This window comes from Taurulus bubalis, assembly GCF_910589615.1.
Source record: "Taurulus bubalis genome assembly, chromosome: 21".
NCBI classification, from domain to species: domain Eukaryota; kingdom Metazoa; phylum Chordata; class Actinopteri; order Perciformes; family Cottidae; genus Taurulus; species Taurulus bubalis.
This window is the reverse complement of record NC_136609.1, coordinates 410568-438157: the sequence shown is the minus strand read 5'-3', so window position 1 is coordinate 438157 and position 27590 is coordinate 410568. Positions and strand designations below refer to the sequence as shown.

The window sequence follows — 27590 nt, the reverse complement described above, 5'->3', positions numbered from 1 at the left end:
CTTCATAGTGGCTCCTCCCAAACAGCTGTTAGCATAGTAGCTCTGAACCAGGACCAGAACCAGAGTCAGAGTCAGGACCAGAACTATGGCGGCGGAACCGACACATGAGCTCTGAAGTTAAAGTGAAACAAAGAGTTTAAAGAAATAAAAGCAGAGTATTCATTCAGACCGTGCTAACGGCTAGTTAGCCTGCTAGCTAACAACAACAACAACAACAGAATGGAACCGAACGCTCCGAAGAGACGCGACAACAAGAAGTCCCTGCGCGTGAAGGTGATCAGCCTCGGGAACGCGGAGGTCGGGAAGGTACTATGTGTACTTTATACACAAATATACATGTAAATATATATATATATATATATATATACATGAACGCGGAGGCCGAGAAGGTACTATGTGTACTTTATACACAAATATACATGTAAATATATATATATATATATATATATATATATATATATATATATATATATATATATATATATATATATATATATATATATATATACATGAACGGTCGGGAAGGTACTATGTGTACACAAATATACATACACATATACATATATATATATATATATATATATATATATATATATATATATATATATACATGAACGCGGAGGGTGGGAAGGTACTATGTGTATTTATATACACAAATATACATACATATATATATATATATATATATATATATATATATATATATATATACATGAACGCGGAGGTCGAGAAGGTACTATGTGTACTTTATGCACAAATATACATATACATACACATATATATATATATATATAAATATATATATATATATATATATATATATATATATATATATATATATATATATACATGAACGCGGAGGTCGTGAAGGTAATGTGTACTTATATACACAAATATACATATATATATATATACATGAACGCGGAGGTCTGGAAGGTACTATGTGTACTTATATACACAAATGTACATATACATACACATATACATATATATATTTATATACATGAATGTGGAGGTCGGGAAGGTACTATGTGTACTTTATACACAAATATAAATACACATATATATATATATATATATATATACATGAACACGGAGGTCGTGAAGGTACTATGTGTACTTATATACACAGATATACATATATATATATATATATATATATATATATATATACATGAACGCGGAGGTCTGGAAGGTACTATGTGTACTTATATACACAAATATACATATATATATATAAATATATATATATATATACATGAACACGGAGGTCGAGAAGGTATTATGTGTACTTTATACACAAATATACATATACATACACATATATATATATACATGAACGCGGAGGTCGAGAAGGTACTATGTGTACTTTATACACAAATATACATATACATACGCATATACATATATATATATATATATATATATATATATATATATATATACATGAACGCGGAGGTCGTGAAGGTACTATGTGTACTTATATACACAAATATACATATACATATATATATACATATGTATATTTGTGTATATAAGTACACATAGTACCTTCCCGACCTCCGTGTTCATGTGTGTGTATATATATATGTATATATATGTGTGTATATATATATATATATATATATATATATATATATATATATATATATATATATATATATATATATATATATATATATATACATGCACCAGACTCCATGTTAAAAACAGCTGATTCTACTGGTATTCTACTTTTATTCTACTGGGTATTCTACTGGTATTTTACTGGGTATTCTACTGGTATTCTACTGGGTATTCTACTTGGTATTCTACTGGTATTCTAATTTTATTCTACTGGGTATTCTACTGGTATTTTACTGGGTATTCTACTGGTATTCTACTGGGTATTCTACTGGTTATTCTACTGGTCTTCTACTTTTATTCTACAGGGTATTCGACTGGGTATTCTACTGGTTATTCTACTGGTTTTCTACTGCATATTCTACTGGGTATTCTACTGGATATTCTACTGGTTATTTTACTGGTATTTTACTGGGTATTCTACTGGGATTATACTGGTATTCTACTGTTTTTTTCTACTGGGTATTCTACTGGTATTCTACTGGTATTCTACTGCATATTCTACTGGGTATTCTACTGGTTATTCTACTGGTTATTTTACTGGTATTTTACTGGGTATTCTACTGGGATTATACTGGGATTATACTGTTTTTTTCTACTGGGTATTCTACTGGTATTCTACTGCTTATTCTACTGCTTATTCTACTGCTTATTCTACTGCTTATTCTACTGGGTATTCTACTGGGTATTCTACTGGTATTCTACTGGTATTCTACTGCTTATTCTACTGCTTATTCTACTGGGTATTCTACTGGGTATTCTACTGGTTTTTCTACTGGGTATTCTACTGGGTATTCTACTGGTCATTCTACTGGGTATTCTACTGGTATTCTACTGGGTATTCTACTGGTCATTCTACTGGTATTCTACTGGTCATTCTACTGGGTATTCTACTGGGATTCCACTGGGTATTCTTCTGGTATTCTTCTGTTTTTTCTACTGGGTATTCTACTGGTATTCTACTGGGTATTCTACTGTGTATTCTACTGGGATTCTACTGGTATTATACTGGGTATTCTACTGGTTGTTCTACTGGGATTCTTCTGGGTATTCTACTGGGATTCTACTGGGTATTCTACTGGGTATTCTACTGGTTATTCTACTGGTATTCTACTGGTATTCCACTGTTTATTCTACTGGTTATTCTACTGGTATTTTACTGGGTATTCTACTGGTATTCTACTGGGTATTCTACTGGGTATTCTACTGTTTATTCTACTGGTATTCTACTGGTAATTTTACTGGTTATTCTACTGGTATTCTACTGGGTATTCTACTGGGTATTCTACTGGGATTCTACTGGTATTCTACTGGGTATTCTACTGGTTTTCTACTGGGTATTCTACTGGGATTCTACTGGGTATTCTACTGGTATTCTACTGGTTTTCTACTGGGTATTCTACTGCGTATTCTACTGTGTATTCTACTGGGTATTCTACTGCTTATTCTACAGGGATTCTACTGGGTATTCTACTGGTATTCTACTGGGTTTTCTACTGATTTTTCTACTGGTTTTCTACTGGTATTCCACTGTTTATTCTACTGGTTATTCTACCGGTATTCTACTGGGTATTCTACTGGGTATTCTACTGTTTATTCTACTGTTTCTTCTACTGGTATTCTACTCGTAATTCTACTGGTTATTCTACTGGTTATTCTACTGGTATTCTACTGTGTATTCTACTGGTATTCTACTGGGTATTCTACTGATTATTCTACTGGTATTTTACTGGTATTCCACTGTTTATTCTACTGGGTATTCTACTGGTATTCTATTCGTTATTCTACTGGTATTCTACTGGGTATTCTACTGGTATTCTACTTGTATTCTACTGGTTGTTCTACTGGTATTCTACTTGTATTCTACTGGGTATTCTATTCGTTATTCTACTTGTATTCTACTGGTTGTTCTACTGGTATTCTACTTGTATTCTACTGGGTATTCTATTCGTTATTCTACTGGTATTCTACTGGGTATTCTACTGGTATTCTACTTGTATTTTACTGGTATTCTACTGGTATTCTACTGGGTATTCTACTGGTATTCTATTCGTTATTCTACTTGTATTCTACTGGTTGTTCTACTGGTATTCTACTTGTATTCTACTGGGTATTCTACTGGTATTTTACTGGCAGTAAAGCTGCTCTCGTTTCTTTCAGAGCTGCATCATCAAACGTTACTGTGAGAAACGGTTCGTTCCAAAGTATTTGGCCACAATCGGCATCGACTATGGCGTCACCAAGTAAGTTAATGTATTAGTGCTGTGTATTAGTACTGTGTATTAGTACTCATGTAATAGTACTGTGTGTGATGTCAGAGTTCAGGTTCGAGATCGTGAGATCAAAGTGAACATCTTCGACATGGCCGGCCACCCATTCTTCTACGAAGTGAGTTATTTCTACTTCCTCTGTTGTACTTGTACATCAGAAGGAGGTTGTAACCCCTCCCCCCCCCCCCCCCCCCCCCCAGGTGCGTAACGAGTTCTACAAGGACAGCCAGGGCGTGCTGCTGGTGTACGACGTGGGGCTCCGCGAGAGCTTCGAGGCGCTGGACAGCTGGCTCGGGGAGATGAAGCAGGAGATGGGTTCTCAGGCCAACATGGAGAGCATCGTCTTCATTGTGTGCGCCAACAAGGTGAGGAGGCTCTCGACCGATCAGAGGCTCTCTACCGATCGGAGGCTCTCTACCGATCGGAGGCTCTCCACCGATCAGAGGCTCTCTACCGATCGGAGGCTCTCCACCGATCGTGGTCCAGAGGACAGGAAGTAACCCCCTCTTTTACAGGTGGACCTGACGAAGCGGCGTGCGGTGGACGAGGGGGAGGGGCGTCTGTGGGCGGAGTCTCGGGGCTTCCATTACTTCGAGACGTCGGCTCAGAGCGGAGAGGGCATCAACGAGATGTTCCAGGTACTCGAGCGCAGAACCTTCTGTCTTTGCTCTTTGAACGGGTTCCTCTAGACCAGGGATTCCCAAAATGTGGTGCGCGAGCTGCCTCTAGGGGGTGCGCGAGAGGAAAAATGTAATGGTGGTCTAATGGTGTAATAATTAATATTAAACATAATAAAAATAAAAAAATTAAGTAGGATTTTTTAATTATAAAATGTCCCTTTGTAAGATTTAAATTTAAAATAAAAAACGTACAATTTAATAAATAGATGCACTTCCGGTCCGGCCGCCAGACTGTCTTTTACTACACGCTAGCTAGCCTAGCTTGTGCACCTAACGTCATTTCATTCATTCAGCAACATCCATGAAAACATGTTAAACTGGCTGAAATCGGGGAAGCTGTCAGGTGGGACATCTGAAGCTATCAGCAATAAAAGAGGAGAGGGACAGAGAGAGAGGGAGGAACCGGAGGGAGAGAAACGGAGAGGTGCTGGGGAGAGACCGGGAGAAGAAACCGACCGGGAGTCTGAGGAAGAGGAGACGGAGCGGGAGCACAGAGGCCCATCGAAGAGTCAAGGTGAAAAAAGAGGAGACGAGAGTGAGCATCAGACTGGGAAAAAAAGAGGAAACATGATGACAATTCTCTGGGTCTGGGCTTCACTTGGATTGGAATGCAGATTGCCTGAAGCCACAGTGCGTGTTGTGCAGTGAGGTTCTGGCTAACAGCTGTCTGAAGCCTCTTATTTGCGCCGCCACCTGAACACCAAGCATGCCAGTGCAAGTCAGAAGCCCCTTACATTTTTAGATCAAAATTGGAAGAGTTACAAAACAGTCAAAAACAATTGCAGTCTCATTCACATAAAAAAAAAAAAAAGAAAGTGAGAGACGTGAGTCTCTCAAAGTGAGAGACTCACGTCTCTCACTTTCTCCCTCTCTATCTCTCTTGCTGCGCTGCATGTGAACATCCTCATATGGACTCCTCCTTTTTTTATTTATATCTGTTTCTGAGCCTATCATGTGCCACTCTTTGTTCTTTACGTGGCTTACTGTGTTTAATTAAATACATGTGAAATGCAATCTGCCTCTGAGCCTGTGCGTGTGTCCTCGCCATCCAGGGAGCTGTGCGACTGAGCTGTGCGACTCCGTGGAAGGCGCTTAAAGTTGAGAATATTTCAACTTGTAAGTGCGCAGAAAAAACGCTAGAAAAACGCGTCGCGCGGCATTTAAAAAGCGTGCATGAAAGGCGCGCCGTACCATAGGAAAACAATGGTTTTGCTAGCGACGCGTTTTTGAGAGTCACGTCTGGTGTGAACGGCCCTTATTGCTCTTTAAAACTGACGCCTTGTGTAACTGACATTTATACAGCGGACTAAATCTTGTAACAAACGCCACGCGCGAGCAAACAGTTCTCGCATTGGTCCGATTTTATGCGGCTATAAATAGGCTCTGTTGCGTTTTTTTTAAGGTGTGGAGGATTGGGGGTGCGTGAACCCGGTCGGGATGTAGAAGGGGGTGCGTGGCCTAAAAAGTTTGGGAACCGCTGCTCTAGACGATGTGTTCCGTCTCACAGGCGTTCTTCTCCTCCATTACCGACATGTGTGAGAACGGAGGGAAGCGGCCCGTGTCCGAGGTCAGCGTCGGCTTCACCAAGGAGCAGGCCGACACCATCCGGCGCCTCCGCAGCAGCAAGGACTCCTGGGACATGCTGGGGGTGAAGCCGGGAGCCACGAGGTGGGTCCAGTTCTGTTGTTGTTGTTATTATGTAGTTATTATTATTATTATTATTATTATTATTGTTATTATCATGTTATTATTAACCATGGAGCCTGCCGACTCCATAGTTCTCCTGCGGGACTTCAACGCTCACGTGGGCGATGACAGAAACCTGGAGGTGACTGTGAGGAACGGCTTGCCGGTCTGAACCTGAGGTGTGTTGTTGTGGACTTCTGTGATATACCTGGTTGGTCCATAAGGAACACCATGTTGGAGCATAAGAGGCTCATACGTGACCTGGTACCAGAGCACCTGAGGCTGAAGATGATCGACTTTGTAATTGTATCATCTGATCTGTGGCCGTATGTCTTGGACACTCGGGTGAAGAGAGGAGCAGAGCTGATCACCACCTGGTGGTTGTCATAGTACATACTTTTACATACATACATGAAATGTATTCTCTGCATTTGACCCATCCTTAGTATTTTAAGGAGCAGTGGGCAGCTCCTAGTGAAGCACCCTTCATAGGACTCAGCCTTAGAGATAGAGTAAGGAGATGAGTTTCCTCTGTAGGACTCTTAGAGATAGAGTAAGGAGATGAGTTTCCTCTGTAGGACTCTTAGAGATAGAGTAAGGAGATGAGTTTCCTCTGTAGGACTCTTAGAGATAGAGTAAGGAGATGAGTTTCCTCTGTAGGACTCTTAGAGATAGAGTAAGGAGATGAGTTTCTTCTGTAGGACTCTTAGAGATAGAGTAAGGTGATAAGTTTCCTCTGTAGGACTCAGCCTTAGAGATAGAGTAAGGAGATGAGTTTCCTCTGTAAGACTCAGCCTTAGAGATAGAGTAAGGAGATGAGTTTCCTCTGTAGGACTCTTAGAGATAGAGTAAGGAGATGAGTTTCCTCTGTAGGACTCAGCCTTAGAGATAGAGTAAGGAGATGAGTTTCCTCTGTAGGACTTAGCCATAGAGATAGAGTAAGGAGATGAGTTTCCTCTGTAGGACTCTTAGAGATAGAGTAAGGAGATGAGTTTCCTCTGTAGGACTCAGCCTTAGAGATAGAGTAAGGAGATGAGTTTCTTCTGTAGGACTCTTAGAGATAGGGGAAGGAGATGAGTTTCCTCTGTAGGACTCAGTCTTAGAGATAGAGTAAGGAGATGAGTTTCCTCTGTAGGACTTAGCCATAGAGATAGAGTAAGGAGATGAGTTTCCTCTGTAAGACTCTTAGAGATAGAGTAAGGAGATGAGTTTCCTCTGTAGGACTCTTAGAGACAGAGTAAGGAGATGAGTTTCCTCTGTAGGACTCTTAGAGATAGAGTAAGGAGATGAGTTTCCTCTGTAGGACTCTTAGAGATAGAGTAAGGAGATGAGTTTCCTCTGTAGGACTCTTAGAGATAGGGGAAGGAGATGAGTTTCCTCTGTAGGGCCTTTGATGTGGAAAAATACCTTAGTTAATGATGAATATTCTCTAAACCCGATACTGAATAAACTGTAATCTATCTACTTAACTGACTGAGACTCCACAGGCCACTCAGCACCACTCCCCCTGGACGCCCCCGTTCATCCTCATTACATAGTTCTCGTCATGTGTTATTGACCACGTCCACCAATCAGTTCCCAGGTGTCAGTGTCTGCTCATTATGTTATCCTGGCCGTTGGCCCACACTCCGGTTTCCATCTCGAAGCCTCCCTTTGGCTCAGCACTTGGACGCGCCCCAGGTCACTGTGAACTCTTCACCAGGGGAACGACACAGTTTGTGATAAGGGCTGCACCCAGTTTCATAGATGGTACTGCTTCTGCCCAAATGTGTACTGTGCACTGAGGAACATTAGGGAAGTGTGTGTGCTGAACTGTTGCTCGTCCTGCTGTTCTCATTGGATTTTACATTAATTTATGTGGATAAAACATTTCCTTATATGTATATATAAGGGCCGTGACAACATGAGTCTCTAAAGCATTTCTCCTACAACACCTTAGAGATAGAGTAAGGAGGTGAGTTTCCTCTGTAGGACTCTTAGAGATAGTGTCACGACGGAGCACTAATGAAAGAACCCAAATGCACGACCCGAGGCAGAGAGTAAAGTTCACAAGGATTCCTTTATTGATAAAGGTAATATTGCAACAGGATAGAGTCTCTGGAGAAGGACCGCCGAAGGTTCTCCCGATGTAACTGGGGAGGGACTGAGGCCGGTCGGCAAGGCTCTGACCCGCTGTGGTGAGAGCAGCTGTCTCACTCAGGGGAGAGTAGAATCGTCAACATAAACAGTCCAGGGTCATTCACAGGAAGGCAGTCAAACTCGGCAGAGGTACAGGCAGGGATCGGGCTTACTCGGAAACGAAGGGACGTCGGAATCAGAACAGGATATCAGGCAGGAAAAACGCTGGTAAATTGACTCACAGGTGAAGAAAAACGAACTGGCAACGAGACAAGTGAAGCACAGAGTATATATACACACTGGGAGGGGAGTTAACGAGACACAGGTGAAACACATCAGGGCAGGGAGAGGTAATCACACATGAGGAAGTAAAGACAGCAGACATGACACAGGAGGATGATTTCAAAGTAAAACAGGAAGTGACAAGACAACAAAATAAAAGCACTACCGTCTAGTGACGGTTGTGACAGTACCCCTCCCCTTACGGCCGGCACCTGACGGCCTAGGGCCATCAGGATGGGACTGGTTGAATTCGTGGATGAGGGAAGGGTCAAGGATGTGCGAGGCGGGCACCCAGGAACGTTCCTCAGGTCCATAACCTTCCCAGTCCACCAGGTATTGAAACCCGCGGCCACGTCGGCGAGAGGACAGGAGCTTGCGGACGGTATAAACAGGACCCCCATCCACAAGTCGGGGGGGAGGCGGGGGCTGGGCAGTGGGCACCAACGAGCTCTCCTTAGCGGGTTTGATCTGGCTGACGTGGAAAGCTGGGTGCACTCTCATGGTCCTGGGGAGTTTCAGACGCACAGTGACAGGATTAATGATTTTAGAGATGGGAAAAGGACCAACGAACCTGGGTGCCAGTTTTCTGCTCTCCATATGTAGGGGAAGGTTGCGGGTGGACAGCCAGACACGTTGGCCGTTCTGGTACTCTGGAGCAGGAGTGCGGCGGCGATCAGCGGCCTTCTTGTAACGCTCCGAACTGATGAGAAGGGAGCGCCTGGCCCGACTCCAGGTGCGTTTGCACCGCTGAATAAGGGCTAGAGCAGAGGGGACAGCAACCTCCTTTTCCAAGGACGGGAAGGCGGGGGGCTGGTACCCGAACACCACATGAAACGGGGATAAACCAGAAGATGAGCAGGGTAAAGAATTGTGTGCATACTCCACCCACACTAGCTGCTGAATCCAGGCGGCGGGGTTCTGGGTGACCAGACAGCGTAGTCTCCATCTCCTGGTTGAGGCGTTCAGTCTGTCCATTGGACTGCGGATGGAAGCCGGAGGACAGGGAGACGGCGGCACTGATGAGGGAGCAGAAGGCCTTCCAGAATAGAGCAGTGAACTGGGGACCTCGATCAGAAACCACATCAACAGGGAAACCATGAATGCGGAAAACATTAGACAGGAGTGCCTCAGCAGTCTCCTTAGCAGACGGAAGCTTAGGCAAAGCAATGAAGTGAACCATTTTGGAGAACCTGTCTACCACCGTTAAGACGGTGGTGTTACCTGCAGAGGGAGGCAGTCCAGTGACGAAGTCCAGGGAGATGTGTGACCAGGGTCTCAGGGGGACAGGCAGAGGGTGAAGCTGACCCACAGGAGGCTTGTGGGACACTTTGCAGGAGGCACAAACTGGACAGGCCGCAATGAACTCGGTGATGTCTTTCTCCATGTCGGGCCACCAGAAACGCTGTTGGGACATAAATAAGGTCCGTCGGACCCCGGGGTGACATGCCAATCGTGAAGCGTGGGCCCACTGGATGACTTGAGAGCGGAGGTGAGGTGGAACAAACAACCGATTGGGAGGGATGCCGTCCGGCGGTTGACAGGTCTGAAGAGCCTGGATGACCTGTTCCTCCACCCTCCACTTGAAAGCCCCAACCACACAGGCTGCAGGCAGGATAGGTTCAGGCACGGCAACAGGACCCTCTGAGGACGGAACTCGGGACAGAGCATTAGGCTTGCCATTCTTCGACCCTGGTCTATAGGAGAGAGCAAAGTCAAAACGGGTAAAGAACAGGGCCCACCTTGCCTGCCGGGAATTCAGCCTCTTTGCGGTCCGAAGATACTCCAGATTCTTGTGGTCGGTCCAGACAAGAAAAGGTAGCTCCGCCCCCTCCAGCCAGTGACGCCATTCCTCCAGAGCCACCTTGATGGCCAACAACTCCCGGTTCCCGATGTCGTAATTTTGTTCCGCCGCAGAAAGTTTCCTCGATAGGAAAGCGCAGGGGTGCAGCTTATCGTCGGTAGAGGACCGTTGGGACAGAACGGCCCCAACACCCGAGGCGTCCACCTCAACTATGAACTGGAGCGTAGGATCAGGAACAGAGAGAATGGGAGCGGTGGTGAAGGACACTTTAAGGCGTTGGAAGGCCCCTTCAGCCTTATCACACCACCTGAAGGGGAACTTAGGAGAGGTGAGGTTATGCAGGGGTGAAGCGACAGCACTGAAGTTACGGATGAACTTGCGGTAGAAATTGGCGAACCCTAAAAACCGCTGCACCTCCTTGCGGGAGTTAGGGGTAGGCCAACTTCTGACGGCACTGACGTTGTCGGGGTCCATCTGAATGTTGTCCTCCGAAATGATGAAGCCCAGGAAGGAAACCGAAGGCTGGTGAAACTCACATTTCTCTGCTTTGACAAACAGCTGATTCTCCAGGAGGCGCTGAAGTACCTGACGGACATGCTGAATGTGGGAGGACTCATCAGGAGAAAAGATGAGGATATCGTCCAGATACACAAAAACAAAACTGTTCAGCATGTCACGTAACACATCGTTGACGAGAGCCTGAAACACAGCAGGGGCATTGGTTAATCCAAACGGCATTACTAAGTACTCGTAATGTCCACTGGGGGTGTTGAAGGCAGTCTTCCACTCATCTCCCTCCCTGATCCTCACGAGATGATATGCGTTGCGGAGATCCAGCTTGGAGAAAACCTTGGCACCATGAATCTGCTCGAAGGCAGAGGACATGAGAGGAAGAGGGTACCTATTGCGGACCGTGATGTCGTTGAGACCCCTGTAGTCGATGCAAGGGCGGAGGGATTTATCTTTCTTTTCTACAAAGAAAAATCCAGCGCCAGCAGGAGAGGAGGACGGGCGGATGAGACCGGCAGCCAGGGATTCCTCCACATAGTTCCTCATGGCAGCAGTTTCTGGAACAGACAGTGAAAATAGTCTCCCCCGGGGAGGATGGGTGCCAGGACAGAGCTCAATCGCACAGTCATATTGTCTATGAGGAGGAAGTGCAGAGGCACGGGCTTTGTTAAAAACTTGCTTTAGGTCGTGATAACAAAGAGGTACTTTGTCCAGTGCGGGGAAGGTGTCCAGAGAGCCGGATAGCTGGGAGGTGCAGACCGGAGCTAGGCAGAGATCAGGAGGTCCTTGAGCCGAAATGGGTGCCACCCTGGCCCCACAGGAACGTGCACATCGGGGACCCCAGGCGAGGATTCTCCCAGTACTCCAGTCCACATGCGGGTTGTGCAGCTTCAGCCATGGGAGACCTAGGAGCAGGGGATGTGAGGGTGAGTAAAACAGGTGAAAAGATAGTGTTTCAGTGTGCTTGTCCGGGAACAGGAGGGTGACCGGTTGGGACCGGTGAGTGACCCTGCAAATGAGGCGGCCATCCAAGGCACGAGCCTCCAGGGGGCGTTGAAGACGGAAGGCCCGAAGGCCGAGTCTCTTGGCGAGAGCATAGTCAATGAGATCCGCATCGGAACCGGAGTCCACCAGAACCGGTTGCTGGAGCGAGGCAGAGGAAGAGCGAAGAAGAACCAGGGGTTGTAGGCGAGCGGGATTGGACAGGGTCAGGGTGCGGCTCACCAGTGCCCTCTCCTTCACTGGTGAGCCCTGGCTTTTACTGGGCAGGAGGAGATGATATGTCCCTGCTGACCACAGTAGAGGCAGAGACCCTCCGTCATGCGCCGCCGGCGTTCTTCCGGGGTGAGTTTGGTGCGACCAATCTGCATGGGTTCCTCTCCCTCCGTGGCTCGGGCATCGACATGGTGAGTAACAGCTCTGGGGAACTCTACAGGTGGTGCAGAAAAGCGAACAGCTGAGTCTTCAGGATTCCACTGCGCCATCTGGTCGGAGATCCTGATGGCAGAGGCAATGGCTCCATCCAGCGACTGCTGCTCCTCCCGTAGGGCGATCCCCCTGCCGATGGACCGTTTGAGTCCGCTCTGGAAGGCGGTAAGTAGAGCCAGGTCATTCCAGCCGGAGTCCACAGCTAGGGAGCGGAACTCGCTGGCAAATTCCCTTACTGACTTCTTCCCCTGCCGGAGCTTAAGCAATCGTTGACCCGCCTGTTGTCCCCGGATGGGATGGTCATAAATCCTCCTTAATTCTGTGGCAAACAGTTCAAAAGAGAGGACCGGCGGAGCTTGCTGCTCATATAGGGCATTAAAGTAACTTAAAGGAGGACCATCCAACAGGTTAGCTATGTAAGCTATCTTGGCTGACTCATCACAGAACCGGGAAGGCTGGGCCAGAAACACCAGACGTACCTGGGTAATGAAATTTCGGCAAGTGTCTGGGTTACCGCTGTACTTGGTGGGTGAGGGGATGTGAGGCTCGGAGGTGGATCCACCCGGCAGCGCCGGGGAAGCAGCAACAGGCGGTGGAGCTGGCGGAGAAGCGCCGCGACTTAGCTCAGCGAGCTGTGTAGAAATCTGGGCCACGTTGTCGATGAGAGATTTCAACATGTGTTCGTGGCTGCCCAAACGCTGAGCCTGGCCGGAGATCTCCTCCTTCATGCGGTCGAGGTCGGCTGGGTTCATAATAGGCCAGTTCGTCCTGTCACGACGGAGCACTAATGAAAGAACCCAAATGCACGACCCGAGGCAGAGAGTAAAGTTCACAAGGATTCCTTTATTGATAAAGGTAATATTGCAACAGGATAGAGTCTCTGGAGAAGGACCGCCGAAGGTTCTCCCGATGTAACTGGGGAGGGACAGAGGCCGGTCGGCAAGGCTCTGACCCGCTGTGGTGAGAGCAGCTGTCTCACTCAGGGGAGAGTAGAATCGTCAACATAAACAGTCCAGGGTCATTCACAGGAAGGCAGTCAAACTCGGCAGAGGTACAGGCAGGGATCGGGCTTACTCGGAAACGAAGGGACGTCGGAATCAGAACAGGATATCAGGCAGGAAAAACGCTGGTAAGTTGACTCACAGGTGAAGAAAAACGAACTGGCAACGAGACAAGTGAAGCACAGAGTATATATACACACTGGGAGGGGAGTTAACGAGACACAGGTGAAACACATCAGGGCAGGGAGAGGTAATCACACATGAGGAAGTAAAGACAGCAGACATGACACAGGAGGATGATTTCAAAGTAAAACAGGAAGTGACAAGACAACAAAATAAAAGCACTACCGTCTAGTGACGGTTGTGACAGATAGAGTAAGGAGATGAGTTTCCTCTGTAGGACTCTTAGAGATAGAGTAAGGAGGTGAGTTTCCTCTGTAGGACTCTTAGAGATAGAGTAAGGAGGTGAGTTTCCTCTGTAGGACTCTTAGAGATAGAGTAAGAAGCTCGGACATCAGGAGGAGCTTGGAGTCGAGTCGCTGCTCCTTCGTGTTAAAGGAGTCAGCTGAGGTGTTCAGCATCTAGTCAGGATGCCTCCTGGTCGCCTCCATTAGAGGTTTTCAGGCACATCCAACTGTAGGAGACCCAGAGGAAGACCCAGGACACGCTGGAGGGATTATATCTCTCAGCTGACTGGAACGCCTCGGGATCCCAGAATGATCTAAGCATGTTGCTGTGAGAGGAGGTCTGGGTCGGCCTGCTGGACCTGCTGCCACGAGACCAGACACGGATAAGAGGATGAAAATGGATGGATGGATGGATGGATATACAATGGATGGATGGATGGATAGATAATGGATGGATGGATATATAATGAATTGATGGATATACAATGGATGGATGGATGGATAGATATATAATGGATGGATGGATACTTTGAGGAACTCCTAAACCCGGCCAACATGTCCCCCGGAGAGGGGGCAGTGCCTGAAGTCTTTGGGGTGGTTTCTCCCATATCCCTGGCAGAGGTCGCTAAGGTAGTCAAAAAGCTCCTTGGTGGCAAGGCGCCAAGGGTGGACGAGATCCGCCCTGAGATGCTGAAAGCGCTGGACACTGTTGGGCTGTCTTGGTTGACACGCCTTTTCAGTGTTGCATGGGGGTCGGGAACAGTGCCCATGGATTGGCAGACCGGGGTGGTGGTTCCTGTAATGGAAATTTAACTTGTCAATTTCCTTCAGTGGAAAACAAATGCGATGTGAAACACTTAAATGTCTTTAAGTATTTATTAAACAGAAACTTGGAAATAATTCAATTGAATGGGCAGAGCTCTTCCCCACAAATGGTTCGGAGGTCTGACCCGGAAAAAATAGTTCACATGAGTTTTATACATCAATAATTATTCTTTGAAATGGTTGCCCTCTCGCCTTTCCCCTCCCCCCACGCTGCCATCCGTGTGCAGACAGGAGACAGTCCACGTCACCCAGCTGGCGCCTGCCGCTTGGCCCTGAGAAAGAAAAAGTGATAGCCCAGAGAAAGAAAACAAGAAAACAGAAGAATCCAAACAATAGAAAGATACCCCTGCTATCATTCCAAGATGGCCCGGTTCAGTCTGGGCGAACTGACCTCACCAAATGATCCACACATTTAAGAATAATGCCTTCTAAATAAAATGTCCACCACAATTCTCCCTTTGGTCACAACAGTGACCACAAAAGTAATTACAATGTGTCAACCCATCAATACATTTGACCCAAAATGGTTTACGCACATCATCTGTAAGGTTAGGCTTCAGCTGTTTTTGTGAGAAATAAGCAACTCTATGTTAGATAGATAGATAGATAGATAGATAGATAGATAGATACATAAGGAATGCTGACATATATTAATTAAACCCTGACACGATCTTTGGAGATGAGTCAACCGACCTCAATCTCCAGGGTACTGGATTTAAAACAACATGTCAGTCAGGTGGGAACAAGCAATTTAAAATAATCTATTCAATCACATAGTTAAGTTATTATAACAATCATCAGGAACCAATTGTTGATTTAATTGATCCTTCTACCTGTAAACATTGATTGGATAATTTATTCTTTATTACACCCCATCTAGGAAAATACTGTAATGACACGAATTATAAGCTTTATTACACAGAATAATCACTTTTATATTCCTCCCCACTCGTCCCTGGGAGGAAACCAGTCAGGCGTAGTGTTGCTGCAGGATCAGCCTTGGGAGCATTCACATATTTCTTATCAGCCAAATTCAGCTATTTATTGTGACGTATTATAGCACTGTTGTGTTCCATGTGGATTCCAAATAAGTTTCATTTAATGTCCAAATTGAGCGCAGTGTCTTCTGATTCAAAGCAATCAGTGAAAGTGGGATTCTAGAACGTAAAAGTCTGTCGGAGGAATAATGTCTATTGGCCTTTGGCACTCTGACGTGTGCTCTCTCAAATAATCACTAGGAATATTTATTTCCCCGTTCTTTTACATTCCCTTAATTAACAACTAATTTGAATACTTTGATTTAATTTCCCCTAAAAATTTGAAAACCTATAAAGAGATATAACATGTTATAAACCGTTTTTATTATCTGTGTTTAAATGTTGCTTTTATTTGCTTTGGTGACACCTACATCTTAATGAGCAGTTGAACAAAAATAATTATAATCTGCCTTGAACAATTACCAAAGTATTTACTCTTTTATCACTGTGTTATTTTGATGCCTTTTAGATTGCCATTACTAAAATAACTATACAGAATATGGATCTATCTTTATAATAACCTACATATACATACTCCCCCTTTTGCTAAATTACCTATGCTAATTTAGCAAAACAGAAAAACTGCACCAGAAGAGGCCCATCCCTTCACTTTGGGGCAGCCAATGTCTGGAAATACGTCAACATCATCAGTGAAAGATATTTCTGAAGGCACACCTAGTGTTATGAGCTGAAAAGAGAACCTAAATAAGCCTCGCTTCTAGCTGCAGCAGCATCTGCAGCATTACCTGTTGAAAGGGATCAGAAGCGTTAGCGTGAGCATCACATTTCATACCACAGTCAGTTTTAGGGAGCAGTATCGCTCCTAGCTCAGCACTCAGACCTGTTCAAAAGAAAACAACATAGTTATGTGGCTCTCCATCTGTTGGAGTAAGAAAACAAGTTGCAGGATTAAGGTAGAAAACAATAGTGAAACAAACACCAGGTCTCTGTTTCCCCCCATAGTCCTGAGTCAAAACCTAATGTCATGTGACCGTCCCGTTGGTCAACGTACTGTGTGAATGGTGTGTCCAGTTTAGCTAGTCCAAGTGTCAGAGCACCCAGTAATGCACTCTTTAAGTCAAGGAACGCCTCACTCGAGGAGTCAGTCCAGGTCAGTTTGTCATGCGCAGAAAGATGTTTACCGTGACTCATGGAAGAGAGTAGTGCCTCTCTTTCTGAATAATTTGGGATCCACTATCTACAACAAGACGTCATTTCTCATTTGTTTCTCAGTTTGTGTTTCAGCCACAGCCTGTATTCTTTTGGGAGAGAGGGTTTTGACCCCTGCTGTGATCACATGTCCCAGATGTGAAACTTTAGATTCGCTCTTTGTGAACGTCGCCTTTCTTACTGTACCGGTCCTCAGGAGCTCATGAAGGCCTGAGATCAGAATGCAGAGTCTGCGTGCGCAGCCAGCCAGCCATGTCCTCCTTCTCCATTCCTGGCCTCGTGCCAAGGAAACATGTGGAATCTCCCCACGAACAACTCAGCTTGCTTGGGAGACAGAGACAGAAACAGTGGCAGTACTCTTGGTCCAATAAATGTCCCTCATAGCCAAACCCTCTATCTCTTCCTCATTCACTCCAAACCACACCTCCTCACAGCCCATCTGTGTGCGGTGCAGTGTAGTGAGTGAACTTGCATGTGACTTTCTACACGTGGTGAATGTTGTGAAGCAAAATCAGTCCGCTGTGTCATATTTCATTATTTGTTCGGTTTCTTGTCCGCTCACCATCGGGCCATCAGGGCCCGATGTGAGAATAATTCCAAATATGCACATTAAATGTCTGCCCCGCTAAATTTAAGGGGCAGCAATCAGACAGCAGAAATACATGTCTGACTTTGATGTCATCAAATGTACAAGACAATAGCGTCTACGGTTCACTAATTGATACGCCCACAGAGCCAACCGCTCTGCAATATCTGCCACTCTTCTCAGGAGGAACAGGTAAAGCAGAAGTCAAAATTGAGAGTTTGGCTCATGTGTCAATCAAATATGGAACATCTCACCTTTAATAGTTAACATGACTTATGGTCATTTCCTAAAACCTCAATTTTCATTCAAATATATCTTATGGTGTGTGTTGTGTTTTTGCCTAATTTCTAATGTGTGTATCGCATGCACAAATTTGTCATATTTCAAATCAGAATTTGCTCACCCTTTTAGCTGAGGCGTGTGCGTCAAAAGGTCCTTCTCTGGGGTCCGTCCCGTCGCCCCCCACTCCTCCGAGTCAGATTTCTGCCGGATCCTCCCCACCAGCCTTGTTTTTATTCCATGGGGCCCACGGGCAGTCCCTTCTCCAATGCCCGGGTTCGCCACATGTGTAGCACACATAGTCCTTGGCTCGCGTGTCAAAGTCTCTTCCCCTCTGTCTTCTTTGGCCCCTCTTCTCCCATGTTTTGTGTTGTTCTGCTGTCCATCAGCTTCCCCATCTGATGCCATGCCGCCATACATCGTCAGCTGGGCATCCTCGAGCCTGCGCTGACGAGACTTGATCTTTTCCTCTTCCTTGCTCTGGATCAGCTCTTCAGCATGTTCAGCATATGACAGTATGGTGCTTAGGTCTGCAGTCATCCACGTGACACAATTTTCTCTGATCTTTGTCGCCACTTCCAGGTTCATTTTACACAGGAAATGTTCTTTTAGATGCACCTCATACGGCTCCAGAGGCGCAGCTCCCATTCTGTCTTTTGTTAGTCCACTGTGCTGGTCAAAGGCTGTTGTGAGTCTTGCCAGGAAAGCGGTGCATGCCTCCCCCGGTTTCTGCCTCAGTTTTGCAATGTTCGCCAAGCTCGTGACCGGAGGAAAAACCTTCCTGCATTCCTCAAGGAGCAGCGCAACAGCATACTTGTACGGCCTATTGTCCTTGTGGTCATGATCCTGGTTGACACTCCGATGGGTCAAAATATCGGTTGTAAACACCCCTGCAATTTTGTGATAGTCCAGTTTGAGTATTTTGCTCAGCAGGCGGCGTATCTCAGTCATGGTTGGCCTGTATTCTCCAACAAAAGCGAGAAGACTTTTTTCCGAATTGGGCCAGATTTATCTTTGGGCTTGTCATGTGAATCATTGCTTCTTCAATCTCTTTTTCTCCCCACGGGCGGAAAACCAGCATGGGAACCTCAAGTCCTGCTACTTCCACCATGGGCATTATCTGCACTTGGGTCTTGACTTGGGGATCCGGGAGGGCCAAGTCGGGAGCGGGTAGGGCCTGACTTGCTTCGAATTCCTGCTTTGCATTCTGCGTGAGGGGCTTGCTCAGCTCCTCTTTTCTGCCTGGCTGGTGGTCGGACGGCTTTTCCTTCCGAGGAGCGTAGGACGGCGGGAGGGAATCCAGATCAGCGTCCACACCACCATTTACCTCGGGCAAATAAGGATACAGTTTAGCAGTGCATTCAGTTCCTTCATCCCTTCCCCTTGCTTTATTTTTTTTTATCACACTCATTCCTCAATCTCTTCCTTTCCCTCTGCTTCCTCCCTCCACATACCATACCCCTTCCAGTCTGCTTTAAACGGGGTACAGCTTTCCCTTTCTTTCTCAGACTTCCTCTCATGTTCTACTGCTTCGTCTCTCTCTCTCTGATCCAAACAAGCTCCCAGTTGCTCCAATTGTTGTAAACTGAAACTCCCCTTCTCCGGAAAACCCATTTTTACCCATTCTTCCAACTGGTCCACAGTTTGTTTATCCTTCTCCCACATATATTGTATCACCGGAGATTATACTTTGTAAACAGGCTTTACAGGCGGCTCAGGCTGCACAGGCTTCGCTCTGCTCTGATTTCTACCCATTTCTCCAACAAAACCCAACCAACCAAAAAGAAAAGAAAAAAAAACACTATAGTTGCCTGTCTACCTTCCTTTCAGAACAATCTCATGTAATCAGGAAATGACACACAAGATCGAAGCTAAAAAAACACAAGCTTACCGGTACCCAGCCTCTCTCCAGTCGCAGTTTACGGAATTATCCAAATGACCCAGGGCACACACCAAGTGATCACAACTCCATGTAACACACCAAGCTATCACAATCCGGTGCAACACACACGATCAAACTTATAACCCCACAAGCCCACCGGGACACATCTGTCCAGCATGCCTTCTTCATGCGAGATTTTCTCAGGTCCCCTCTGATTACCTTGCTCACGGAATTACCTGAATGACCCGGTGCACACACCAAGTGATCACAACCCAGTGTAATACACCAAGCTATCACAATCCGGTGCAACACACCAAGATCAAACCTATAAGACTACAAGCAAGCATACCAGGACATCTCAGCACCCTATTTGTGCGAGCCTGATTTCATCACCCCCACCCTCATCCACCTCCACTGGCTTCCGGTCAAGTCCCGCATCACCTACAAGATCCTCCTCCTCACCTACAAATCCCTCAATGCCCTGGCTCCTCAGTATCTATCTAACCTCCTCCACCCTTACACACAGTCCCGGAACCTTCGATCCTCAGACACGGGTCAGCTCTCCATCCCTCACACAAAAATGCGAACTTTTGGGGACAGAGCCTTCAGTGTGACAGCCCCCACACTTTGGAACTCTCTCCCCATAGAGCTCCGCAACACACCATCTCTGGACACCTTCAAAAAACTCCTCAAAACTCACCTCTTCACCAAAGCCTATGTCCTCTAGCTACTGTTGCATTTGTTATGTTTATTTATGTCTTTGTTAAGCGTCCTCAGGTTTCATGAAAGGCGCTATATAAATCCTAGCTATTATTATTATTATTATTATTTACGGCCTCCCCAGTGTCTGTCACATCACAAACTGCTTTCTCACCGGGTGGAATTCTTTTTCCCAACTCAGGATTGGAGCGGCAATCTCAAACTCCGTCCGAGGACAGCCTCTCACCTTCCGGGAGGAATCAGCTATATAGTAGTCGACTTCTGTCGTCCAACGGAGTCCAGATCACACGTCCAACCTCATCCTCGTCGCCAATTGTAATGGAAAATTTAACTTGTCAATTTCCTTCAGTGGAAAACAAATGCGATGTGAAACACTTAAATGTCTTTAAGTATTTATTAAACAGAAACTTGGAAATAATTCAATTTAATGGGCAGAGTACTTCCCCACAAATGGTTCGGAGGTCTGACCCGGAAAAAATAGTTCACATGAGTTTTATACATCAATAATTATTCTTTGAAATGGTTGCCCTCTCGCCTTTCCCCTCCCCCTCCACGCTGCCATCCGTGTGCAGACAGGAGACAGTCCACGTCACCCAGCTGGCGCCTGCCGCTTGGTCGCGGCCCTGAGAAAGAAAAAGTGATAGCCCAGAGAAAGAAAACAAGAAAACAGAAGAATCCAAACAATAGAAAGATACCCCTGCTATCATTCCAAGATGGCCCGGTTCAGTCTGGGCGAACTGACCTCACCAAATGATCCACACGTTTAAGAATAATGCCTTCTAAATAAAATTTCCACCATAGTTCCCATCTTCAAGAAGGGGGACCGGAGAGTGTGCTCGAACTATCCGGGTCCCTCTGGGGGTTTTGTGGGGGTATGGGGTGCCGGACCCGTTGGCACGGGCCATCCGGTCTCTGTACGCCTGCAGTAGGAGCTGTGTTCGTATCCTCGGTAGTAAGTCAGACACGTTCCCGGTGGGTGTTGGCCTCCGCCAGGGCTGCCCTTTATCACCGGTCCTGTTCGTGACCTTCATGGACAGGATATCTAGGCGCAGCCAGGGGGCGGAGAGGATCCGGTTCGGGAGTCTCGGGATCGCCTCTCTGCTGTTCGCGGATGATGTGGTCCTGTTTGCCTCCTCGGACTGTGACCTCCAGCATTTACTGGGGCGTTTTGCAGCCGAGTGTGAAGCGGCGGGGATGAGAGTTAGCGCCTCCAAATCTGAGGCCATGGTGCTCTGCCGGAAACCGGTGGATTGCTCCCTCCAGGTGGGGACAAACTGCCTACCCCAAGCGAAGGAGTTCAAGTATCTCGGGGTCTTGTTCACGAGTGAGGGTAAGATGGAGCGGGAGATCGACAGACGGATCGGTGCGGCTGCAGCAATAAAACAGGCGCTGTACCGGTCCGTCCTGGTGAAGAGGGAGCTGAGCCGGAAGGCGAAGCTCTCCATTTACTGGTCGGTCTACGTTCCAACCCTCACCTATGGTCACGAACTCTGGGTAGTGACCGAAAGAACGAGATCTCGGATACAAGCGGTCGAAATGAGCTTCCTCCGCAGGGTGGCCGGGCTCAGCCTTAGAGATAGAGTAAGGAGCTCGGAGATCAGGGGGGAGCTTGGAGTCGAGATGATGCTCCTTCGTGTTGAAAAGGAGTCAGCTGAGGTGGTTCAGCATCTAGTCAGGATGCCTCCTGGACGCCTCCCATTAGAGGTTTTCCAGGCACGTCCAACTGTTAGGAGACCCCGGGGAAGACCGAGGACACGCTGGAGGGATTATATCTCCCGGCTGGCCTTGGAACGCCTCGGGGTCCCAGAATGAGCTGGAAAGTGTTTCGGGTGAGAGAGAAGCCTGGGTCGGCCTGCTGAACCTGCTGCCACCGCGACCCGACCCCGGATAAGCGGTTGAAAATGGATGGATATTTAATGGATGGATGGATGGATATATAATGGATGGATGGATGTATGGATGAATATATAATGGATGGATGGATATATAATGGATGGATGGATGGATGGATGGATGGATAGATAGATAGATAATGGATGGATGGATATATAATGGATGGATGGATGGATAGATATACAATGGATGGATGGATATATAATGGATGGATGGATGGATAGATATATCATGAATGGATGGATGTATAATGGATGGATATATAATGGATGGATGGATGGATATATAATGGATGGATATATAATCGATGGATGGATGGATATATAATGGATGAATGGATAGATATATAATGGATGGATAGATAATGGATGGATGGATATATAATGGATGGATGGATATATAATGGATGGATGGATAGATAATGGATGGATGGATATATAATGGATGGATGGATAGATAGTGGATGGATGGATATATAATGGATGGATATATATATATATATATATATATATATATATATATATATATATATATATATATATATATATATATATATAATGGATGGATATATAATGGATGGATAGATTTAGATATATCATGGATGGATGGATATATCATGGATGGATGGATGGATGGATAAATAATGGATGGATGGATGGATATATAATGGATGGATGGATAGATATATAATGGATGGATGGATGGATATATAATGGATGGATGGATGGATAGATATATCATGGATGGATGGATATATGATGGATGGATGGATGGATATATAATGGATAGATATATAATGGATAGATGGATGGATATATAATGGATGGATGGATGGATATATAATGGATGGATGGATAGATATATAATGGATGGATGGATGGATATATAATGGATGGATGGATGGATAGATATATCATGGATGGATGGATATATAATGGATAGATATATAATGGATGGACGGATATATAATGGATGGATGGATAGATATATAATGGATGGATGATAGATATATAATGGATGGATATATAATGAATGGATGGATTGTTATATAATGGATGGATGGATGGATAGATTATGGATGGATTGATATATAATGGATGGATGGGTGGATGGATAGATATATAATGGATGGATGGATGGATATACAATGGATGGATAGATATAAAATGGATGGATGGATAGATAATGGATGGATGGATTGATATATAATGGATGGATAGATAATGGATGGATTGATATATAATGGATGGATGGATGGATATATAATGGATGGATAGATATATAATGGATGGATGGATAGATAATGGATGGATGGATGAATATATAATGGATGGATGGATGAATATATAATGGATGGATGGATATATAATGGATGGATGGATAGATATATAATGGATGGATGGATATATAATGAATGGATGGATATATGATGGATGGATGGATATATAATGGATGGATAGATATATAATGGATGGATTGATATATAATGGATGATAGATGGATGGATAGATAATGGATAGATTGATATATAATGGATGGATGGATGGATAGATAATGGATGGATTGATATATAATGGATGGATAGATGGATGGATAGATAATGGATAGATTGATATATAATGGATGGATGGATGGATAGATAATGAATGGATTGATATATAATGGATGGATAGATAATGGATGGATTGATATATAATGGATGGATAGATAAATCATTCATCTAGAAATAGGAATTGTTGTTATTTCATTTCCACACTGTGAAAATGTAACACAATATAAAACAGTGGTATATGTGTGTATGTGTGTTTCCCCTGGGGTGGTGACGTTGGTTCCTACCTGCTTGTTTCCAGGGAGGAGGTGAACAAGGCGTACAGGAAGTTGGCCGTCCTGCTGCATCCTGACAAGTGCGTCGCCCCCGGCAGCGAAGACGCCTTCAAGGCCGTGGTGAATGCTCGCACTTCACTGCTGAAGAACATCAAATAACTCGCTCTGATTGGACGGGAACGGACCAATCACACGCAGCCTCTGAGCAGTTTGTTTACGAAGGAGCTCTTGTGCCATGTTGTTGTTGTTGTTGTTGTTGTTGTTTATTCAGTTAGTCTCTGAAGGCTTTCTGTGGGACAAACTACGGAATACGAATGTGTTAAAATATGAAATATTCAATTAAAATATATGTTTAGATTCCAAAACATTTCAGTGAATTTAGATTAACGGAAACATTTAGATTTAAATCTGAATTCTGAGATCAAATATTAGTTTTAGTCAGAAATCTGAGAATTAACAAAAAAAGTCAGAAATCTCAAACTTAATTTAAATTCTAGAACTTGTTATTGTTGTCACTGAACAAACTAAAACGAAAGACATTTAGATTTAAAAAGACCAGATCTAGTTTCCCGGTGTGTTCGTGTGTCGGTGGCTTCCTGTCGATGACATCATCAGGTCAAAGGTCAGTGTTGAACTTTTATTTAAACTTTTATTCTGGAGAAATTCTTTAAATTCCTCAAAACGTCTCATTTTCACGTCCGGTTGCCAAAACAAAGTTTAAAGTGCGACATAAACAAAATGCATGTTTGATATTCATAAACTTAAATATTTTATATTTCACATGTGGCCAAACTCACCAACTCTTCGTCCCAAACCTCAAACGATGAAGAGGATGATGAGGATGATGAGGATGATGACGAGGAAGCTAAGTATGTTCCCTCAAACTTCACTTTAACGTCTTTTAAATTCAACAGGTTCTCGCATGTTGAGTTTATAATCAGTTCAAAGGGAACTCGATTGTTCCTGAAGGGTTCTCTCATTCCTGAAGGGTTCTCTCGTTCCTGAAGGGTTCTCTTGTTTCTGAAGGGTTCTCTTGTTCCTGCAGGGTTCTCTTGTTCCTGAAGGGTTCTCTTGTTCCTGGGGGGTAATCTTGTTCCTGAAGGGTGCTATTATTCCTGAAGGCTTCTCTTGTTCCTGGAGGGTTCTCTTGTTCCTGAAGGGTTCTCTTGTTCCTACAGGGTTCTCTTGTCCCTGAAGGGTTCTCTTGTCCCTGAAGGGTTCTCTTGTTCCTGGAGGGTTCTCTTGTTCCTGGAGGGTTCTCTTCTTGTTCCTGGAAGGTTCTCTTGTTCCTGGAGGGTTCTCTTGTTCCTGGAGGGTTCTCTTGTTCATGGAGGGTTCTGAAGGGTTCTCTTGTTCCTGAAGGGTTCTCTTGTTCCTGAGGGGTTCTCTTGTCCCTGAAGGGTTCTCTTGTTCCTGGAGGGTTCTCTTGTTCCTGAAGGGTTCTCTTGTTCCTACAGGGTTCTCTTGTCCCTGAAGGGTTCTCTTGTCCCTGAAGGGTTCTCTTGTTCCTGGAGGGTTCTCTTGTTCCTGGAGGGTTCTCTTGTTCCTGGAGGGTTCTCTTCTTGTTCCTGGAAGGTTCTCTTGTTCCTGGAGGGTTCTCTTGTTCCTGGAGGGTTCTCTTGTTCATGGAGGGTTCTGAAGGGTTCTCTTGTTCCTGAAGGGTTCTCTTGTTCCTGAGGGGTTCTCTTGTCCCTGAAGGGTTCTCTTGTTCTTGGAGGGTTCTCTTGTTCCTGAAGGGTTCTCTTGTTCCTACAGGGTTCTCTTGTCCCTGAAGGGTTCTCTTGTCCCTGAAGGGTTCTCTTGTTCCTGGAGGGTTCTCTTGTTCCTGGAGGGTTCTCTTGTCCCTGAAGGGTTCTCTTGTTCCTGGAGGGTTCTCTTCTTGTTCCTGGAAGGTTCTCTTGTTCCTGGAGGGTTCTCTTGTTCCTGGAGGGTTCTCTTGTTCATGGAGGGTTCTGAAGGGTTCTCTTGATCCTGAAGGGTTCTCTTGTTCCTGCGGGGTTCTCTTGTCCCTGAAGGGTTCTCTTGTTCCTGAAGGCTTCTCTTGTTTCTGGGGGGTTCTCTTGTTCCTGAAGGGTTATTTTGTTCCTGAAGGGTTCTCTTGTTCCTGGAGGGTTCTCTTGTTCCTGAAGGGTTCTCTTGTTCCTGGAGGGTTCTCTTGTTCCTGAAGGGTGCTCTTGTTTCTGGGGGGTTCTCTTGTTCCTGAAGGGTTATCTTGTTCCTGGAGGGTTCTCTTGTTCCTGAAGGGTTCTCTTGTTCCTGGAGGGTTCTCTTGTTCCTGAATGGTGCTCTTGTTTCTGGGGGGTTCTCTTGTTCCTGGAGGGTTCTCTTGTTCCTGAAGGGTTCTCTTGTTCCTGGAGGGTTCTCTTGTTCCTGGAGGGTTCTCTTGTTCCTGAAGGGTTCTCTTGTTCCTGGGGGGTTCTCTTGTCCCTGAAGGGTTCTCTTGTTCCTGGAGGGTTCTCTTGTTCCTGGAGGGTTCTGCAGGGTTCTCTTGCTCCTAAAGAGTTATTTTGTTCCTGGGGGGTTCTCTTGTCCCTGAAGGGTTCTCTTGTTCTTGGAGGGTTCTCTTGTTCCTGGAGGGTTCTCTTCTTGTTCCTGGAGGGTTCTCTTGTTCCTGGAGGGTTCTCTTGTTCATGGAGGGTTCTGAAGGGTTCTCTTGTTCCTGAAGGGTTCTCTTGTTCCTGGAGGGTTCTCTTGTTCCTGAAGGGTGCTCTTGTTTCTGGGGGGTTCTCTTGTTCCTGGAGGGTTCTCTTGTTCCTGGAGGGTTCTCTTGTTCCTGAAGGGTTCTCTTGTTCCTGGAGGGTTCTCTTGTTCCTGAAGGGTTCTCTTGTTCATGGAGGGTTCTCTTGTTCCTGGAGGGTTCTCTTGTTCATGGAGGGTTCTGAAGGGTTCTCTTGTTCCTGAAGGGTTCTCTTGTTCCTGGGGGGTTATCTTGTTCCTGAAGGGTTCTCTTGTTCCTGAAGGCTTCTCTTGTTTCTGGGGGGTTCTCTTGTTCCTGAAGGGTTCTCTTGTTCCTGGAGGGTTCTCTTGTTCCTGAAGGGTGCTCTTGTTTCTGGGGGGTTCTCTTGTTCCTGAAGGGTTCTCTTGTTCCTGGAGGGTTCTCTTGTTCCTGGAGGGTTCTCTTGTTCCTGAAGGGTTCTCTTGTTCCTGGAGGGTTCTCTTGTTCCTGGGGGTTCTCTTGTCCCTGAAGGGTTCTCTTGTCTCTGAAGGGTTCTCTTGTTCCCGGAGGGTTCTCTTGTTCCTGGAGGGTTCTCTTCTTGTTCCTGGAGGGTTCTCTTGTTCCTGGAGGGTTCTCTTGTTCATGGAGGGTTCTCTTGTTCCTGGAGGGTTCTCTTGTTCATGGAGGGTTCTGAAGGGTTCTCTTGTTCCTGAAGGGTTCTCTTGTTCCTGGGGGGTTATCTTGTTCCTGAAGGGTTCTCTTGTTCCTGAAGGCTTCTCTTGTTTCTGGGGGGTTCTCTTGTTCCTGAAGGGTTCTCTTGTTCCTGGAGGGTTCTCTTGTTCCTGAAGGGTGCTCTTGTTTCTGGGGGGTTCTCTTGTTCCTGAAGGGTTCTCTTGTTCCTGGAGGGTTCTC

At 45.5% G+C, this 27590-nt stretch overlaps 1 protein-coding gene across 1 annotated transcript; it reads left to right on the top strand.

The window, feature by feature from the left end:
- Window positions 1–219: 219 nt before the first annotated feature.
- Window positions 220–24216, top strand: dnajc27 (DnaJ (Hsp40) homolog, subfamily C, member 27; the record flags this gene model as incomplete). The annotated part of the gene is made up of 7 exons (XM_079236700.1): window positions 220–306; window positions 3784–3866; window positions 3942–4011; window positions 4094–4258; window positions 4409–4531; window positions 6081–6241; window positions 24049–24216. 7 exons carry the CDS (start codon window positions 220–222, stop codon window positions 24179–24181), a joined length of 822 nt encoding a protein of 273 aa, XP_079092826.1. The 3' UTR covers window positions 24182–24216.
- Window positions 24217–27590: the final 3374 nt, after the last annotated feature.